This window comes from Taeniopygia guttata, chromosome 8 (genome assembly GCF_048771995.1).
Source record: "Taeniopygia guttata chromosome 8, bTaeGut7.mat, whole genome shotgun sequence".
Taxonomy (NCBI): domain Eukaryota; kingdom Metazoa; phylum Chordata; class Aves; order Passeriformes; family Estrildidae; genus Taeniopygia; species Taeniopygia guttata.
In genome coordinates, this window is record NC_133033.1 from 28,628,502 (window position 1) to 28,640,560 (window position 12,059).

Here is a 12,059-nt window from a genome sequence, read left to right on the forward strand (position 1 = left end):
CTGTACCCTCCATGATGTAGAGAAGACGACCTCCAACAGCTCTAAGAACAGACTCTTAAGTGCAGACAAAAAAACACACTGTGTTTTGGAAAAGGTAGAGCAAAGATGTTTCGGCACAGCACAACAAGCCCTGCCCACCCTAACACTGCCCACCCAGTGTGCCACCTGCCTGTGCTCCCACAGCCACCACAGGGCTGCTCTCTGCCTTGGGACAGCAGGGCTGGCCAGAGTGTCCTGGTGCTGCTGTGCAAATGCCAGACTGGCCCAGCTGGCTGCCAAGCACACAGTGCATCCCAAGGGATTATTTTTTGGTCACTGCGGCACCAGCCCAGACCTGGAAGCTTCACTGGCTCACCCTGTCATTTGGTCAGGGCTCAGCTTCAGGGGAACCTTGTCAAGCACTTCCATTTCAGCCCCTGTACAAGTGACAGTGACAGGATGCTCAAACCAGCAGCCATCAGGCTGCTCCTGCACACTCCACCCAGGAGAACAGCACTTAAAACACTGCCTGGTTTTAATATGACTTAATTGGTGGTTTCCAGGGCCTGAGTGCACTAATAGACCTCAATGACCACAAAGACCCTCACCCGGGCCCAATCCCTCTACCCACGTGCCAGCAGCACTGTTGAAGCTGATTATTTGAGCTCAGTCTAGAGCCCTCACTCCCTGCCTGGCTGTGGTCCCTGATGAAGAGTGTTCTAAGATTTTCTGGCTCAGTCTCAGCCCCAGCTCTTTATAGAGGCTCCTTGTGGTCCTCTCCTGCCAAGGACCAGCAGTCCCCTGTGAAAAACAGGCTGCCAGTGGTGCCAGGGGAGGAAAGCCAGCCTGCCTGGAACACAGGGAGCCATGGCCATGGTTGGCAGAGGCAGGGTCTCTTGCTGCTGGAGGTGCAGGGCAAGCTCAGACCTGGGGCTGGGTGTATTTCTGGGCTGCGGGAAGGGGCTGGCTCTGCAGGACTCTCTCTGCAGCCTGGAATATGCTATCGATCGGGAATTGCCGTGAACGTGTTTTACCCACTGAGAAACTGAAAACCCTGTGGAGGGAAAAAGGAGTTGGGAAGCCCTGGACAAGAGCTTCAGGAGCAGGCTGCTGCCGGGAGCTGCTCACCCTGTTGCCCACTGAATGATCGACTCTTCAGTGCCACTATCCTTTCCCAATGAGTCTGGGAGCCATGTGCTCGACATCTAGCCTTAGTGCAGCACTTAAATTGAGAGCAAGAGAAGAGATTGCTTAGGGAGGCAAAACTCTGTCTAACCCTAAGGAGAGATCCCCGTGGGTTCCTTCCAGGCAGGTGTTGTAGAGCAGGCTGTGCAGGGTATGCTTATGACAGCAGCATGATCAGTGTATTTATAGGATACAGACACAGGGGTGATTGCAGAGAAACCTCTGCAGAGTCACAGCTACCACATACACCATGGGCTATTGCAGGTGCCCAGCGAGAGCATGCAGATTCACAGTATTAGCAGTGAGCTGCCGGATGGATGGGTGTGCTGAGCCCTCCCCAGGCTCTGCAGAGACTGCTTTTGGTCACCAGAGAACAGTCAGCACAGACCCTGCCTGGCAGCCGGCAGGAGGGCAGGACAGCACCAGACATCTGAGTGCAGGCCCTGGAGCCTGCAGCACCGCTCGTGTGGAAGTCTTGGGCGGACTGATGGGGTTTAGGATGCCAGTTCAGTACCAGAATCCCCACACCAGCACACGGCCCCTGCTTTGTGCCGAGGCCAGCGGCCGGTCAGTGGCTCCAGAGCGCGAAGAGGGCGGGCGCGGTGGCCGGGGACAGCCAGCAGTGCTCCACCACGCCGTAGAGCGCGTAGCCCAGCAGCAGCCCGAAGAGCACGTCCGTCATGTTGTGCCTGCCCAGCATGACCCGGGAGACGCTGACGATGAGAGCCCAGAGCACCACGAGCACCCGCAGCGGGACGGCCAGGACCAGGTGGCGCAGGACGAAGCGGCAGACGAGAGCGGCCCTGGTGGCGTGGCCCGAGGGGAAGGAGTACTTGTCCACCGAGATGGTGACGAACATGTCCATCTTGTTGTGCGTGGGCCGTGGCCGCCTGACGAGCCCCTTCACCACCGCCACCATCACCAGGTCCAGCAGCAACGCTGGGAGAGACGGAACAGGAGGTTACTGAAAGCAGAGCCATCAGCTGAGGGCCATCGCTGTCAAAGCTGCCTGAAGGGGATAATTTTCCCCACAGGCAGGGAGAACACAGCACACGGCTGGCCTTGGCCTTCTGCAGCAGAATGAGCACATCCTCAACCCCTCCTGCACCACCAGCACCTTGGCCTGCCACAGCTGACAGGGCTCTGCCCAGCCTGCACTGCAGGGCTTTTCTCTCCATGCAGTCTGATCTTGCCATGACTCGGGTTCCAATCTGCTCCTCAATCTGAAAGCAGCAGACATTAATTCTCCACAGCTCCCTTCCAGGCAGTGCTGACTCTGCATTGCTGTCTGCCCTGTGATGGGGTCAAACCAAGTGGGTGAATGATCAACCCACTCCAACCCGGCACAGGTCAGCAGGAACTGCTCAGAGCTGGTGTGCTGCCAGGGCTCCTGGGGTCTGCCTTCTCCCTGCTGCTGGGGGAAAAGTTAACCCTGCTTTGGTTCTCAAGAGAGGAATCAAGGCTAATTTATGGTGGCTTGCCACATGAGAGCTAAAGGCTATTGTCATAGAAGAGGCAAAGTCCCTGTGATAAATGTTCAGCCAATATTTGGCAAGAACATCTTCTCATGTAGGGCAGAGGTTGCTTTCTCCATCCCTGTCAGCTCAGCTTAGCACAGCACTCACAGCCAGGGTTACTTCTTGTTGTGTAAGAGACCAACTTCTGTTTGTCCTAAGACACATTTCTAGACACTAATCTTTTGGTCACTTCAGTTCATTTCCTTTGGTTAATCATTTAAGACCAAATTTACTTTTTCTTTTCCACATGTAAAACTAGATCAATTGCTTTTTCTCTTTCTACACAGGATCTGGGAGATTCAAGTTGGACACGAGGGAATCCTTCTTCCCCACAGGGGTGCTGCAGCCTAGGGACAGATCCCCAGAGAGGTGGGTGGCTCTTGCCCAGAGCACTGAGGGCTGGACAAGGCCCTGGTGCTGGGACAGATCTCCTTGGAGCAAAGGTTAGGCTGGAGTTCTGCTGTGGGGCTCCAATTTAACCATGTGCTGCTAGATGAGAAAAATGCACAAACCTATATTTCCCACCAAGAAAATGTCAATTCAAAGTTGAAATGTGAGATCCTAATTATTTGCAACTTAATTACAAGAGTAACAGGGAATCTGAGATGGTCTGGTGCCCTGGAGCTGTTTCCAAATAAGCAAAAATGAATCCCTTTAAATACACCTAGGCTGCTCTGTGTGTGTGTGAAATACTACACCACGCAGGATTAAAATCTGTGCTTTAAAGCAGGTTTCCTCACCGGCTGGCACAGAACAATCCACAAAGGCCCTGCCTGCAGGGAGCCAAGGGTGAAGGTCTGTGTGCCAGAGCAGCTTTTTGGGGAAAGGGCTGGTGTCTCAACAGGGGGCAGCTGCACCTGGAAGGTGCCAAGCTTGCCGAGCTGAGAGGCTTCAACCCCGAGCGTGTTTTGTAGCTGCAGGAGCAGTTTACTCTCGGGAGTGTGCCAGTGCATGCTTGAAGCTGTGACAGGTGACTCGTGTCGGTGCCACCACGCCCTGAAGCTGCGGGGTCACTCCTGTGCCACCAGACATCCCAGATGAGCCCGCACAGGTTGCTCAAAACCAGCCGGCGCCCTCGGGGCTTCGGCTGACCCAGCTGTGCCCACCCCCGGTCCCCCCTCCGCCTGCGCAGCCCCGGGGCGAGCCCCGCCTCACCGAAGAGCAGGTTGAGCAGCACCTCCCTGGCCGCCGAGCTGTCACTCTGGCAGAGCCCGTAGAAGGTGCCGAGCAGCCAGGGGATGCCGTGTCCCGACACCTCGATCACCTTCATGAGGGGGCGGGCGCTGCCCCAGGCCGAGCCCTCTCCAGCGCACACCCCCAGGCGCTTGGAGGCCCAGAGGTCGATGGCGAGCAGGGAGCTGAGGGCGATGCCCAGGAAGGACGGGTTCAGCTTCATGCAGTCCTCCTCGGGCAGCGGGGAGGCCGCGGCGCCGGCGGGCTCCCTGCGGCGGGACGGGCTGTCGGGGGCGGCGGGCCCGCGCTGGCTCAGCGACAGGAACTCCAGGCGGCCGCCGCTGCCGCCGCGCCGCTCGCGGCTGCTCCGGGGGCTGGGCATGGCGGCGGGAGGCGGCCTGCGGGAGGCGGGCGTGGGTCACCCGCTGCCAGGCCCGCTCGGGACCCGGCATGTCACCCTGCCCGGGGCCGCCTCCCTCTCCCGTCCCCGGTATCCCCTCGAGGGCGCGGCGGGCACGCGCTGCCGCCGGTACCGGCCGGCCGCGCCGCCGCTTCCGCTTCCGCCCGTGACGCGCACACGTGCCCGCCGCGGCCGGCGTACGGCGGCCGGCGAGGGCCGGAAGAGACGCGGCGGCGCCTTCGCCCTGCCGGCGCCGGTGCGGGCGCCGTGCGGCGGGCGGCGATGCGCGGCGGGCGGGCGGCGGCGGGACCGGCCGCCCCCCCGGGCCCGCGGTGACGGCGGCTCGGCCGCGGCCATGGGGTGCCTGCAGAGCGTGGCCTGCAAGGCGCGGGTGCGCCGCGAGCAGATCGTGGTGTCGGACGTGTCGGCCACCATCGAGCCGGCGGCCACGGCCATCGAGGAGAGCTCGCCGGTGGTGCTGCGGTACCGCACGCCGTACTTCCGCGCCTCCGCCCGCGTCCTCATGCCGCCCATCGCCCGCCGCCACACCTGGGTGGTGGGCTGGATCCAGGCCTGCAACCACATGGAGTTCTACAACACCTACAGCGACCTCGGCGTGTGAGCACCGCGGGGCGCGGGGCACGGCTCTGGGGGCGCGGGGAGCCGGCCGGGACCGGCGGGGGCTCCGCGGTGCGGGCACCGGCCCTGCTCCGCCCGCGGGCACCGGGAGCTGCACCCGGCACCGGAGCTGCATCCCGGCATCGGGAGCTGCATCCCGGCATTGGGAGCTGCACCCCCGGGCATTGGGAGCTGCACCCCGGCATTGGGAGCTGCATCCCGGCATTGGGAGCTGCATCCCGGCACCGGGAGCTGCATCCCGGCATTGGGAGCTGCATCCTGGCACCGGGAGCTGCACCCCGGGCATTGGGAGCTGCACCCCGGCACCGGAGCTGCATCCCGGTACCGGGAGCTGCACCCCGGCACCGGGAGCTGCACCCCCAGCATTGGGAGCTGCATCCCAGCACCGGGAGCTGCACCCCCAGCATTGGGAGCTGCATCCCAGCACCGGGAGCTGCACCCCGACACCGGGAGCTGCACCCCGGCACCGGGAGCTGCACCCCGGTACCGGGAGCTGCACCCCGACACCGGGAGCTGCATCCCGGCATTGGAGCTGCATCCCGGCACCGGAGCTGCATCCCTGCATTGGGAGCTGCATCCCGGCACCGGAGCTGCACCCCGGCATTAGGAGCTGCACCCCCGGCATTAGGAGCTGCACCCCCGGCATTAGGAGCTGCACCCCCGGCATTGGGAGCTGCACCCCCAGCGTTGGGAGCTGCACCCCCGGCATCCTGTGTCTCCCCTCTACCCCACCTCTGCAGCCACAGGCACACACAGGCAACACCATAACCCCAGCCCCTGTCCCTCACACCACAGTTCCTGCTCCTTGTGCCCCACAGCTGCTCCCACACCGTCCTGCTGGCCCTGGAGCACGGGCAGTGCTGGGGGAGTTACCCCTTGGCTAGTGTTGGAAGAGGGAAAGGTTGGGTGCTGGGCAGAAGTGGCAGCCAGAAAACAGCCTTTCCCAAGGCTGAGCGTGACTTGCGGGGATGCTGAGGGGCAAAGCTGTTGGCTCTCTGTCTGTGTCTTCTGCCTTTGGAAAGGGGAGATGTCCAGAGGGGTCTGTTCTGCAGCTCGCTGGTGGACTCCTGCTGCTGGTGCCACAGGTCTGTGGGTGCTGGGGGAGCAGCAGGTCCCTGTGCTGCCTGCCTGCGTCCTTGTATCACGACAGTTTGGTGTGTGTGGGGCACTGGAGCACTTGGGCACGTTGGAGTGAGTGGAGGTGATCACTTGGAGGGACAGCAGAAATGTGGCCCCAGCCCCTCTGCTGCAAAGCTGCTCCCGAGTTGTTGCTGTGCAGGCCTCGCCGTAGCCACACGGTGTTGGTAGCATGGCCAGAGATTTGGGCTGAATTCCCCCCCACCCCAGCCATATTGCAGGGATCTCATCGTGACGGTGGCAGGCGTAATCGTGGGATTCAATTGTTGTAGGTGTCTCGTATTTAAGGCAGGCCTCCTCCTGCAGGAGGGGGCTGCTGCTGGGCTGGGCCCCTGCCCTGGTCACCGTGCTGCAGCTGTTCTCCAGCACAGGAGCTGATTAAAGAGAGAGTGACCCCAAAGAGACTCAGCAGTGGGTTTTGGCCCAGTCAGTTTAATTGCAGGTTGATTAAAATGGCATTGTGTTGGCAGAGCAAAGGCTTGAGCTGGATGTGCTCAAGGAACCAAAGCTGAATTTGTTCTTCAGGGTTGTCCCTGAGAGGTTGCTGCAGGCAGGCAGAGGGTCCCTGTGCTGCTGGCTTCCCCATCCCTCACCAGGCACTGTTGCTGCCGTTTCCCTGATCATCTTCCTCTTCCTCTTCACTAGGTCAAGCTGGGAGCTGCCTGACCTGCGAGAAGGACGAGTAAAAGCCATCAGCGATTCAGATGGGGTGAGCTACCCCTGGTATGGAAACACCACAGAAACCGTCACCCTGGTGGGGCCCACTAACAAGATCTCCAGGTTCTCGGTGAGCATGAACGACAATTTCTACCCCAGCGTGACGTGGGCCGTGCCCGTGAGCAACAGTAACGTGCCGCTGCTGACCAGGATTAAAAGAGACCAGAGCTTTACCACGTGGCTCGTGGCCATGAACACGACCACCAAGGAGAAGATCATCTTGCAGACTATCAAGTGGAGGATGCGAGTGGACATTGAGGTGGACCCCATGCAGCTGCTGGGGCAGCGGGCACGGCTGGTGGGCAGGACTCAGCAGGAGCAGCCGCGGATCCTCAGCAGGATGGAGCCCATCCCACCAAACGCACTAGTGAAGCCCAACGCCAACGACGCCCAGGTGCTCATGTGGAGACCCAAGCGAGGGCAGCCCATCGTGGTGATACCTCCCAAGTAGGGCAGGTGAGGACCTGGGTGCCCCCAGCCTGCTGCAGACGAACAGGGCTGCCGAGCCAAAGCAGACCTCTCGGGTTTTCTTGCCTTTGTTGTTGTGCTTGGAAACGTGGCTCCTCCTCGGTCAGAAATAGAGCCTGGCTGGCACAAGGGCGCAGAAGAGGGTTTGCTGAGCTGGAGGATTTCCCAAGAAGCAGAATGGAGTGCTTGCAGCTGGCACAGAGGCTGTCTGACACAAAGGACTCGACTTTCCTCGCAGGGCAGCGCGAGGAGCATGAGTGTGGTTGAACCGTGCCCGTGGCAAATGCTGCTTCCCCCCCACCGAAGGGAGAAGCAGAGGCTGTTCCTGCTGGCAGCGGGGGCTGCTGCGGTCCCGTGTCCCTGCCGTGTCCGTACCTATGCATTTCAGATCCATGATCCGCCCCTCGCCTTCCCGCTGGGACCGGGCGGGAGGGGCGGCAGTGGGGTGGGACCGGGCTGGGGCGGGGCAGAGCCCGGTGCTGGCCGGTGCCTCCGCAGCCCGGTGGGAGCAGAACACGTTTTGCATGCGTCTGGGTGTGTTTGGAGTAGTTGTGAGTGTAGGAGATGCCATAGCTCTTTTCTGTCTTGGAGTGAGGTCTAAGGGCAGGTTAGATGTCCTTTTGTTTTAAGGTGCACTAAGTCTTTGCAGTCCTCAGCCTCCCCTCCCGAGTCCCGCTGGCCCTTCTCCCACGGGAGCAAAACGGAATCTCAGCCCAGTGGAGATGGGCAGCGGTGCTGTTCTCCCAGCCTGGGTGCTCTGTGTGTGTGTGGTACCAAACCAGCCCAGAGGCACCCCTGGACTCGCTTCGCTTCACCGCAGACCCCACTCCCTTGCTAGAACTTGGGTGCTTGCTCATTTTCCATGCAAATGCTGGCTCACGTGGAGACCTCTTCCCCAGCCACCCGTGGAGCAGGGTGGCTACTGGCTGGGCCACCAGTGGAGGGGCTAGCACACTTTGTGGTACCTCCCCAAGCTCTGTGGAAGGCAGGGATGTGAGTGGAGGCTGTTCAGGGCAGGCCTGGGTTTGCCTGGGAAGGAGGTGAATGTGCTGCCTGGGGGCTGCCTCCTGCTGCTGCCATGCTTGGGAGGGGTCACAGGGGGATTTACTTGCCTTTCTCCTCACTCCTTGCTGCCTGGATGGCTGGCACTGGCTGGCCCGTGGGGCAGCACTTGCTGTGGGATGCAGCTGGCAGTTCCCAGGATCTCACCCTGGAGTTGCAGCAGAGGCATAAACCATGGCTGGGCTGCTGCTGCTCTGCGTGCTCCATCACTTCTGGGCAGGTGGTTACAGCTTTTGCTGCTCTCTCTGCTCTGTCCTCCCCAACAGCAGCCCTGCAGCTCCTTGAGCTCGCAGTCCTGCCTTCTTCACGCTGTGGGGAGGTTGTGCTGCCCTGGGAATGCAGGTCATTCCTGCTGGGAAGGTCCATGTGCTATCCTACTGGCAGGACAGCGTGGGGAGGCGTGCTGGGTGACAGTTCTGTGCACCCCAGGCCCTGCCAGCACAGGGGCTCCCGAGGCATCTTAGACCAAAAATCCCTGTGAAATCCCCGTGCTATTTATTGCCCTCAGTGGTGTTTGCTGCTGATCCAGTTCTTTATTTATTTTTCCTCTGGGAGCGTTTCCTTTGGATGCCTTGGTGCAACATTCCTGCTCTTCCTGCCCGGCCTCCCGCTGGGCTGGGAACCTGCTGCTTTCCGTGCCTATGTCAGGGTTCTGCAGGGGTTACAGCCTCACTGTGGGGCAGGTTTGGAGGGAGAGAGGGCTTTGAGCTTTGGTTTGCTGTGTTTTCTGCAGCAGAGCTCCCATAGGGAGCTTGCTGGTATGGGAAGATGTCCTGCTCTTGTGAGACTGTGGTTTTGTCCTGGTGTGGGACCGATGGCAGCTTTTGCCATCACTGATGTTTTGTTTCTCAAAAAGTGTGTGTGGAGAGGGGCTAGAAACTTGAAATATAATTTTCCTTAAGGACTGGGGGAGGAGGGGTAAGTACCTTTTGGTTTGAAGTGAGGCAGGTGTATACTTTTGACCCAGGGGGACAGAAACATCTCTGGCAGCATCAGAGCTAAAATGCTGGAGGAAGGGGTTCCCCAACAAACAGGCAGCTCCAAGGTGGGCTTCCTGCTGGGAGAGGATGCTGTGTCCAGAGGCTGTGTGTGCCAGCTCCCCAGAACCCATGGGAAGTGGCTGCATGCTGCTGTCAGCCCAGGGAGCTGCTGTGGCACCGCCGTGGCTCCGGTGTCTGGGAGAGTAGGGAAACTGCTGCAGGAATGCTGTTGAATTCAGCATCGCCACCTTTTGGGATTTGCTGGCCAGTCTGAGCCTTGGCACATGGCTGGTGCCATGACACTGAGAGAGAAGTAGCTGAATTTCTGTCCATGAATGTCTGCAACATCCTGGTGCCAGGGTCAGGCTCTGTGCCTGGCTGTAGCTGTGTGCCTGACACCCCAGGGCTGCCCCAGCCTGCAGGCAGGTGTTGGCTGAGCCCCGGGGCCGTGCCTGTGTTCACCTCTCCAGGCTTCTGCCAGGCTCCCACTCCCACTCCTCTGACAGCTGGATTTCATGCACTTAACTGGGTTTTGTGCATGGGTTGATTTGTAGGCATTTCCCCGTTAAAGAAGAGAAAAAAAAAGTTTGCAAAAATTGTTTGCAAAGAAACACATGCAGACAGCGTTTACAGAAGCGTGCAGGCATTTTGCATGTTGGAAAAGGTGTGTGTTCACACCTGGGTGGAGATGGAGCTCTGGGGCTGTTGGTGCTCAGAGGAAGGAGGGAGCGTGGTGGGGGAGAGTTCCCATGTAGGAGTCTGAGTTTGGCTCGTTCCCTGCAGCTGGATGAACACTCAGACCCCTGGGCTTCACCCCATGGGATGCCTTCCCTGTGCCCCCCTTCCCCAGCAGCACCCCGTTATCTCAGGGAGGGACAGCTCATGGAAATGCCCACCCTCACCCTCCCTGTGCCCTGAGCCTTGGGGTGCCCCTTCCCATCCTCGGGTCACTTATTTATTTACCTATTTATCTATTTATTTATTTATTTATTGGTATTTATTGACAACTGGAAGTCGGGGGGGGGGCGGGGCTCATTTCTGCTGCACAGTGGGGGCAGCTGGGTCTCCCCCACACCCAGCCCCCTGCACTTTGGGGTGCTGCTGGGAGCACCTCTGGGGAGGGATGCTTGTGGGTCCCCAGGGTCCCATCCCCTTTTGGAGAGGGAGGGGAAGCAAGGGGAACCACACCGGTGCCTGCAGGGAGGGCACCCGGTGCTCGCCCTCTCCCTGCAGAAGCTTGGAGTCGTGCTCCCTCCCCTGCCCGTCCCTGTTTACTGAGCCGGCCTCCTGGTGCTTCTCCCGCTGGATTTGCCGTTTCCAGCTCCTGGAGAGGGCAGGAGGAGCCAGGATGGACAAATGTCACTATGGAGAACAGACCAAACCAGGTATTCTGCTGCCGCGTGGGGAAAATCAGAGAGAGAGGAAAGCTGGTTTTGCAGAGTGCCTTAAACACAAATGACTTTACCGAGTAGGGGGCTTGGACTTCTGTCTCTGGATGTTATTACCAACTCGAAAAATGTTGCATTTCACTTCTCTGGGATTAAAACTCGAGCTGTACTGGAGCCAAACCTTGTGTTTGCTTGAGTGTCTCTGGCTGGTTTGGGGGCTATGGCAGTACTGGGGAGCAGGCAGGAATTAATGGAATTTCAATCAGCCTGCCTCAGCAGTGGCACCATTGGCTGTCCCTGCTGGCTTTAAGCCCTTGGGGTCTGGTGACAGGATTTGCTCCACTTTGTCCTGACTTGCAGGTGGCTTCTGTGGTGTCCCAGAGAGATTGTGCTGGCCCCGCAGTGCCATCCCCTGGTGATGCTCTGAGCAGGCTGTCGGCACAAAAGCTCCCGTGGGGCTGTGTCCTCACACTTCCAGAAAACTGGGCAGTTGGTTGGAAAGCTTGGAGGGGGCAGACATTCCTTTTTCCCTTAGGAAACCAGATCAATGTGAGGGAGCAGCAAGAAGCCCAAGAGTTCATGCAGCCCAGGCATGGGAGCTACAAAAGCTGCCCAGCTTGATAAAGCTGAAAAGCTACACTGAAAAAAAATGTTTCCCTTTTGAAATTGTAGATTCCCTCTCCCCTTTCTTGCAGAGTGGAAGAGTGAGGACAAAAGTCAGCCCAGAGACCAATTGTTCCTATCTTCCAGTCAAAATAATACATGGGAATAATATGGAGTTTCATAACAAAGGTTCATTTAAAAGCCATTTGGGGAAATACACCAATATTCACTGCATAGTTCCTGAAGGCAATTAAAAATTAATAAACCCCTTTTTTTGGGGGGAGTGAGTAGTGAAAGAGGGTTGTGGGTGCTGGCTGAGGTTTAGTCTAGAGTGGGATCTCACTGCATTCAGTGTTTTGCTCACCTTGAACATCGAACCCACCAGTCCCACTTGCTGGTGGGGGGGTACATTTGTGCCCCAAGTTAGCTGATTTCTTTAACAGCTGCTCCTTTTGAGTGTTGCTGGCTGTGCTGGGCACTGAGGGATGCTGGCAGCCACCCTATGAGCTATTATTCAGTGAGCAGCTTTCTTTCCTACTGTTATATTAAAACATTGCTCATCTCTTGACAAATTCCTGAGATGGAGGTGTGGGAGAGCAGGCAGGAGTTTGCACGGCTCCTGTCGTGCCTGCTCAAGCCCTAGGAGCAGGGAAGGACCCTCTGCCCTGCAGCCAAGGGCAGGCCAGGCTGAAGCACATCTTCCTTCCCAGCAGGGAAAGCACAACTGCCTTGTCCAAGGTCGTGTGCCCTGGGACAAGCTGTCTTTCCAAAATGCCTTCTTTGCAGAACAGGAACAAGGGCAGTCTGTGCT

At 58.9% G+C, this 12,059-nt stretch overlaps 2 protein-coding genes across 2 annotated transcripts; one reads left to right on the forward strand and one right to left on the reverse strand.

Annotated features, from left to right (window-relative positions):
• Positions 1-1,318: 1,318 nt before the first annotated feature.
• PLPP6 (phospholipid phosphatase 6) lies at positions 1,319-4,438 on the reverse strand. Its single transcript, XM_002189728.7, has 2 exons — positions 3,837-4,438; positions 1,319-2,103 (listed from the first exon to the last, which is right to left on the reverse strand). The coding sequence occupies exons 1-2, from the start codon at positions 4,234-4,236 to the stop codon at positions 1,733-1,735; spliced, it is 771 nt and encodes a 256-aa protein (XP_002189764.4). The 5' UTR covers positions 4,237-4,438; the 3' UTR covers positions 1,319-1,732.
• On the forward strand, positions 4,422-10,825 carry FAM78B (family with sequence similarity 78 member B). Its single transcript, XM_030279738.4, has 2 exons — positions 4,422-4,872; positions 6,676-10,825. The coding sequence occupies exons 1-2, from the start codon at positions 4,610-4,612 to the stop codon at positions 7,196-7,198; spliced, it is 786 nt and encodes a 261-aa protein (XP_030135598.1). The 5' UTR covers positions 4,422-4,609; the 3' UTR covers positions 7,199-10,825.
• Positions 10,826-12,059: the final 1,234 nt, after the last annotated feature.

Coding starts and splice junctions, on each gene's coding strand:
- FAM78B (XM_030279738.4), top strand. CDS start 4,610: ATGGGGTGCCTGCAGAGCGTGGCCTGCAAGGCGCGGGTGCGCCGCGAG. Junction 4,873..6,675: donor ACCTACAGCGACCTCGGCGT/GTGAGCACCGCG, acceptor CCTCTTCACTAG/GTCAAGCTGGGAGCTGCCTG.
- PLPP6 (XM_002189728.7), bottom strand. CDS start 4,236: ATGCCCAGCCCCCGGAGCAGCCGCGAGCGGCGCGGCGGCAGCGGCGGC. Junction 2,104..3,836: donor GCTGCTCAACCTGCTCTTCG/GTGAGGCGGGGC, acceptor CGTCTCTCCCAG/CGTTGCTGCTGGACCTGGTG.